Source organism: Carlito syrichta, unplaced genomic scaffold (genome assembly GCF_000164805.1).
Source record: "Carlito syrichta isolate Samal-C Ts95f unplaced genomic scaffold, Tarsius_syrichta-2.0.1 Scaffold130957, whole genome shotgun sequence".
NCBI lineage: Eukaryota > Metazoa > Chordata > Mammalia > Primates > Tarsiidae > Carlito > Carlito syrichta.
Window position 1 is genome coordinate 11,061 of NW_007075053.1, and position 7,353 is coordinate 18,413.

General features: G+C 54.1%; 1 protein-coding gene across 1 annotated transcript in view; it reads right to left on the bottom strand.

Moving 5' to 3' along the window:
- Positions 1–6,423, bottom strand: part of TALDO1 (transaldolase 1) — a 7,441-nt gene extending 1,018 nt beyond the window's left edge. The window contains exons 1-5 of the mRNA XM_008049258.2: positions 6,294–6,423; positions 2,948–3,055; positions 2,400–2,531; positions 401–576; positions 11–208 (exon numbers count right to left, since the gene is read on the bottom strand). Of these exons, the coding sequence (XP_008047449.2) occupies positions 11–208; positions 401–576; positions 2,400–2,531; positions 2,948–3,055; positions 6,294–6,352 (673 nt within the window). The 5' untranslated portion in view covers positions 6,353–6,423. The remainder of the gene's footprint in view (positions 1–10; positions 209–400; positions 577–2,399; positions 2,532–2,947; positions 3,056–6,293) is intronic.
- Between the last annotated feature and the right edge of the window lie 930 nt (positions 6,424–7,353).

The following is a 7,353-nucleotide window of genomic DNA, read 5'->3' on the forward strand; positions in this document are numbered from 1 at the left end:
GGGGGCTCACCCGTCTTGGCGGAGAGCGCAGGCGTCAGCTTGGCGCTGTCCTTGAGCAGCTCCCCCAGGAGCTTGGGTGAGATGGTGAGGAAGTCGCAGCCGGCCAGCGCCTTGATCTCGCCCGTGTTGCGGAAGGAGGCGCCCATGACGATGGTTTTGTAGCCAAACTTCTTGTAGTAGTTGTAGATTTTGGTGACGCTCTTTACCCCTGGGGGGAGACCAAGCCGTGTCCCGGACGACCCAGGCCCACCCCCCGCCTGCTCCCGGCGGCGTCGGACCTCTCTGGGCCGCCCTCCCGCCGGGCCCTGCACTGTACTGTGCACCACAGCCAGGGTAGGCACCTCCCGCCGGAGGCTCCTCCTGCCTCTAGGCTGCCCCCCTCGCTCAGAGAGCATCTCACCAGGGTCTTCCAGGGGCTCGTAGGACTTCTTGTCTGTGTTGGCCACATGCCAGTCGAGGATGCGGCCCACAAACGGGGAGATGAGCGTCACGCCCGCCTCGGCGCAGGCCACAGCCTGGGCGAAGGAGAAGAGCAGCGTCATGTTGCAGTGGATGCCGTCCTGCTCCTCGAGCTCCCTGTGGGGACGGGGCAGCTGAGCGCAGGCGGGGCGGCCGCCCCGAGCCCCGGGCAGCCCCAGGCACGTGCTGCTGCAGCCTGAGATACACTTGTGGTGTCTTGCCCAGAGGCAGGAACAAGGTCATCCCGCCGCGGCTATGCACAAATCTCTAGCGCTCAACGGGGTTACATCTGGACAGTGGGTCAGGGGTGACGGGAATTTCCTTCACACCCACATCACAAAACTGGGACGAAGGCGAGTGAGGCCCTCTGCCGCCCACCCCCCATGCCAGGCCCTCGCCTTCCCACAGACTGCTGGGTCTCAGCTTCCAGGCTACCAGCACCGAATCATCTTTGACCACTGTCCAGGCCTCACCCCGTCATCTCACCCTGTCCTTCCTGGGACCCAGGCCTCACTGAGAGGACTCCCTCGGCCACACGGGGCCCCTTGCCCCATTCCCAATCCGCTTTGAATGTCCTGGGGCTGACCCATAAGGATGGGACAGTGCCCATACTCTGCCACGTGGCTGGGCCATGGGCTGAGATAGCCACACCTCAGCCCAGCCCCTCCAGCCACAAGATCCTTCTCCAGGGGCCAGCTTCAGAGACACCTCTCCCGTGTGGCCAACGGGGGTGCTCACGCCCTCACTGGGGGCAGCAGCACAGCCGAGGTGGAAAATGGCCTGCAGTCCTTCTAGTGGTCACACAGTGACCCAGCAACTCCACTCTCAGGCGTAGCTCCATGAAAGACAGAAACACACGTCCACACCAAAACAGACACACGCATGTTCACAGGAGCATTACCCATAACAGCTCAAAAGATGGAACCCGACCAAGTGTCCATCAATAAATGAACAGAGAAAGAAAGCTTGGTCCATCCATATGGTGGAATACTATCAGCCACAAGGCACTGACACACACAATGAAGATAAACCTCAAAAACATCCCACCGAGAGACACCAGGCACCCAAGCCACACGGTACCTGATTCTACTTATGTGCAACGTCTAATCAGCCAACCCACAGGGAGAATGCAGAAAAAGGCTGCAGGTAGGGTGTGGTGGTAGAATGTGGAAGTGCACGGACAGGTGTGGGGCCAGACACCTCTTGCTGACATGAACTATTCGAGCACAGTCAGCCCGGCTGCTTCTGGGTGAGGACATCAGAGGGGTTTTACTTTGTTTTTTACATTTTCTGTCTGTTCCACTCTGAGTGTGTATTTTGCATAAACAATAATCTACTTTTTAAACCATGTAGGCTGGGTGTGGTGGCTCATGCCTATAATCCCAGCACTTTGGGAGGCAGAGCGGAGGCGAGAGGATTGCCTGACTCAGGGGTTTGAGACCAGCCTGAGCAACATAAGATAAAAAAAAAATTAGCCAGGCATGGTGGCGCATGCTTGTGGTTCCAGCTACTTGGAAGGTTGAGGCACAAGAGTTGCCTGAGCCCAGCAGGTCAAAGCTGCGGTGGCCGTGAGTGTGCCACTGCACTTCAGTCTGAGTGAGACTCTGACTCAAGGAAAAAAAAAATGTAAATTTAGGCTTGTGTTGATTCAGGACAGAGAACTGAAAGACAAAATCTGCAGGTGTTAAATGGAGGCTCCTCTCTTCTGCTGGATGGGGTGAGATGGCCCTTCCCAGGAAGCCTCTCATCTCTGAGTACCAACAAGCCCAAGGCAGACCTGCATGGACAACAGCTCAGCCCAGTCCCCGCTGCGGGCTGTGCTCCCCCACTCCGGCATTTCCCAGGGCGGAGAGGGCCAAATTCGCCTGACGCCATGCAGTCCCTCCCCCAGAACGGAGGCAGATTCTCCGAAAGCTCCGTCCTTGCAGGCAGACACTCACTTTCCAGCCTGAATTCCTTCCCAGGTTGAAGACAACTTGATAAGAATTCTGTCTTTGCTGATCCCAACTTCTTTGTAGAGCTCGATGAGGCGCTTGGCTCTTGCCACCATGGCGTCCTTGTCAAAGGAGAGCCTGTGGGAGCAAGGGGGACCACATCCTTGCAAATCACGCAGGACACCCCCAAGCAGACCGTGTTGGGCGCAGGGTGTCTGTCCAAGTCAGCTCAGAGCCACACCGGAAGCAGCCCGCTCCCTTCTCCTCATGGGACAGGTGCAGAGTGGCTCTGGGAGCAGCTGAAAACCCAGTCTCCCATTCGGAGTTCCTCAGTGGGGTCCGTAGCCTACGAGTGTTGCTCAGAAGCCCCGACTGGAGAAAAACCCCCAAACGGAGTTCTGGGTCGTGGGTGCCGACGCGGGAGCTCAGGGAAAAGCTCCTCCCGGACGCGGGGGATGGAGGCCACGGACACACGGCCGCTCAGCCCGGGCCGGCGTCCACGCCTGGGGCCGGGGACGCCTCACCGGCCTGTCCGGTGCAGGAAGCATCCTCACCTCGCATCTACTTCTGTAGACACACGGCCGGGAATCTTCTTCAGTATTTCTGCTCCAAACAACACAAAAAGTTTGTCAACAGCATTTGTAACTTGGTCCTCTTGTGACCTGGAATTCAAAAGGAAAAATAAAAAATAGGTTAGAAACTTATGAGGTTCAAGTGCACAAGATTCTACAAAACAAATTCTGTTATTTCATTGCCAAATTTCTTTCCCCCCACTTTTTTTCCCTCTAAAAGCATTTTTTTAAACTGTGGTAAAGTAAGGCCAGGCACAGTGGCTCACGTGTACGATCCCAGCACTTGGGGAGGCCCAGGCGGGAGGACTGCCTGAGCCCACGGGTTCGAGACCAGCCTGGGCAGCTTGGTGAGACCGCGTCTCTACAAGAAATCAAAAAATCAGCCAGTGTGGTAGCGTGTGCCTGTAGTTCTAGCTACTTGGAAGACTGAGGCAGGAGGATCACCTGAACCCAGCAGGTCGAGGCTGCAGTGGCCATGAGCACCCCTGTACTCCTCCAGCCTGGGTGATAGAGTGAGATAAAAAAAATTAAAAATTTAAAACATTAAAAAATACAGCCTTTGGGAGGCTGAGGTGAGTGGATGGCCTGAGCCCGCGGGTTCGAGACCCACCTGGGCAGCGAGACCTCACCTCTACAATAAATAAAAAAATCAGCCGGGCGTGGTAGTGCACGCCTGTAATTCCAGCTACTCGGAAGGCTGAGGCGGAAGGATCGCCGGAGCCCAGCAGGTCACTACACTCCAGTCTGGGCGACAGAGTGAGACTCCAAATAAATAAATAAATAAATAAAAATACAATTGAGGTAAAATAAGGCCAGGCCCAGTGGCCCACGCCTATAATCCCAGCACTTTGGGAGGCCGAGGTGAGAGGACTGCCTGAGCCCACAGGTTCAAGACCGTCCCGGGCAACTTGGCGAGGCCTCATCTCTACAGTTGATCAAAAAATGAGCCAGGTGTGGTGGCAAATGCCTCTAGTTCCAGCTACTTGGAAGGCTGAATCACCTGAGCCCTGCAGGTCGATGCTGCAGTGGTTGTGAGTGTGCCCTTGCACTCCAGCCTGGGCAACAGAGCGAGACTCCAACTCAAAAAAAAAAATTGTGGTAAAATACATATGACATAAAACGTGTCACCTTAACCATTATGAAATGTAGTGGAATGAAGTGCATGCAAAATACTAGGGAACCATCAGCACCATCCACCTCCAGGAATCTTTTCATCGCCCCAGACTGAACCCTTCAACTTCAGTTACGGAGGGAAACAAGGCCAACGAGGTTTCTGGCACTTACAAAAAGTCGTCTTCTCAGTGTCTTCAGTCTTTTCAATGCTTGGAACACGATGCTGTTCCAAAATGAGCCACAAGCTGGGCTCGGTGGCTCAGCCTGTCATCCCATGCCTTGGGAGGCTGAGGTGAGAGAATTGCCTGAGCCCGCAGGTTCAAGACCCGCCTGGGCAACTTGGCGAGACCTCATCTCTACAATAAATCAAAAAATCAGCCGGGTGTGGCAGCGCGTGCTTGTAGTTCCAGCTACTTGGAAGGCTGAGGCGGAAGGATCGCTGGAGCCCACCAGGTCGAGGCCGTGGTGGCTGGGAGCGTGCCACTGTACTCCAGTCTGGGCAACAGAGTGAGACTCCAACTCAAAAAAAAAAAAAAAAAAATGAACCACTACCTGAGGAGCCTCATTAGACCACTGCACGTGGAAAGGTCTTCAGCCAGAGTGTTAAGGGTTAGAATTCGTGAGCCAGCTGGACACAAAAGTGGGGCTTGCCCAGTCCAGCCAAGATACCATTGTCACCCAATACCAGGAATACCAAGGCCTTCCCGATGCCCGAGGGCACAGTACCATGCGAGGAGGAAAGGGAAGCCACCTAGGATGGGGGAGGGCATGCACATGGGAGGGCAGGGGCCAGATGCTGTGTGCAGAGCAGCTGTCACATGGTCAGAGCAAGCAGCAGGTAGGCTGGACCTAACCAGGGTGGGCACCAGGATTGGAACTGCTCCAGCATGGGGCTCACACTGCCTCCTTGGCACTATGTTCAAGCTGTGCATTGTCGCCCTGAAGACAATTTATTTATTTATTTTTTTAGAAGGCAGGATTTGTTGAGAGGACAGAAAACCTCAACTGGGAGGGAACCCAAAGGGGCTGTCCTGAAGAAAACTTAAAATGACATCTAGAAAGTACAAATCTACTGATCTGTGGTTGCCTGAGTGAGGGAGCAGGGACTTACCACCAACGGGTACCAGGGAACATTCTGGGAGGTAACATATTCTAAAACCAGATTCTACTAATGGCTGCATCACTGCATAAATTTACCAAAACTCATGGGACGGTGCACTTAGATGGTAAGTTTTACATGGAGAGAGCTATCGAAAAATAATAAAATGACATCCAGAAGACAGATCAGCAGTTGCTGAGGTTGGGAAGATGGACTACAAAGGGAAGGAGGGAGGTTTGGGGTCTGCGATGTTTTGAACGTTGAATGGGATGACGTTTATGATGGTCTACACACGGCCGAGACTCTCCGAGCCATCCACTTATGACAGGTGCAGTCCACTCCATGAAAACAGCATTTCAGCCGGGCTCGGGGGCTCAGCCTGTAATCCCACGTTTTGGGAGGCTGAGGTGAGTGGATTGCCTGAGCTCGCGGGTTCGAGACCCACCTGGACAACTTGCCGAGACCTCATCTCTACAATAAAGCAAAAAATCAGCTGGGCGTGGTAGCACATGCCTGTAATTCCGGCTACTCGGAAGGCTGAGGCAGAAGGATCGCCGGTGCCCAGCAGGTGGAGGCTGCAGTGGCCAGGAGCAGCCACTGTATTCCACTCTGGGTGACAGAGTGAAACTCTAACTCAAAAAAAAAAAAAAAGAAAAAGAAAATAGCATTTCATGGCTGGGCTCGGTGGCTCAGCCTGTAATCCCAGCACTTTGGGAGGCCGAGGCGGAGTGGATTGCCTGAGCCTGCGGGTTCGAGACCAGCCCGGGCAACTTGGCGAGACCTCATCGCTACGATAAAATAAAAAGAGCTGGGGTGGTAGCACACATCTGTGGTTTCGGCTACTTGGAAGGCTAAGGCGGAAGGATCACTGGAACCCAGAAGGTGGACGCTGGGGTGGCCGTGAGCATGCGTGCCACTGCACTCCAGCCTGGGCAAAGGAGTGAGACTCTAACTCAAAAAAAAAAAAAAAAGGACATTTCAACAAAAACCAGCAAAAAGACAGCTTGCTTTCTTTAGTGCGTGGTATTTGGGAACTAAGATTCAGTTAGGGAGGGAGGCAAGGCCACTGGGGCCAGCCAGGGGCCGAGGAGGGGCCCCCGAGCCCCAGGCACTTACCCGCTCAGCCTCTTGCCATAGGCGATGGCCTCCTCCACCAGCTCCTGGTAGGCGGGCATCTGTGCTGCGGCCAGGATCAGAGACGGGTTGGTGGTGGCATCCTGGGGCTTATATTCATCGATGGCTAGGGAAATAATTTTTGAAAGCAGGGAAGTAAGTGGAGAGCTTGTTTCCACCCAGAAACATGTGACAGGTCCCCTGTAAACCCCAAGGACACCAGCAGAGTTGAGAGCATTTCCCAAAGAAGGGCATGGCCATCCTTCTCACACCTCCTTCCCAGTCACGGATTCTTAACGAAGAGGCAGCTGTTTGCACAGTGATTAAACAGCAACCAAGACTAAGCGCCCAGAGAACAAACATGTGCCCGCAAGAGCTGATTGTAACACCGTGGGAATGAAGGGGAAGAAAGCTGAGAGAACAGTGGCCACACAAAATGTGCTTCCTAGCCAGGCTTGGTGGCTCAGCCTGTAATCCCACGCCTTTGGGAGGCTGAGGTGAGTGGATTGCCTGAGCCCGCGGGTTCGAGACCTGCCTGGGCAACTTGGTGAGACCTCATCTCTACGATAAATCAAAAATTAGCCGGGCATGGTATCACGCACCTGTAGTTCCAGTTACTTGGAAGGCTGAGGCGGAAGGATCGCCGGAGCTCAGCAGGTTGAGGCTGCGGTGGCTGGGAGTGACCACTGCACTCCAGTCTGGGTGACAGAGTGAGACTCCAACTCAAAAAAAAAAAAAAAGTGCTTCCTGCTAACAAGGAGTTGCACGGGTCTAAAGTCAGTGACATGGATGTAAAATTTGACCGTATGAACTGGGTCATTCTTGTCACACCCAACTACAACAAAGTCAAGATGTCAGGGGGAGGACACACAGCACTGTTCCAAAACGCAGGCCTCTGCAAGCCTGGCTGTTACCAGTTTAATCTAATAGGTGCTAATCCAACCTGCTGCAACTTTATTTTTTTTAGGTCAAGTCTCACTCTGTTGCCCAGGCTGGAGTGCAGTGGCACACTCAAGGCCACCACAGCCTCGACCAGCTGGCCTCAGATAAACCTTTCGCCTCA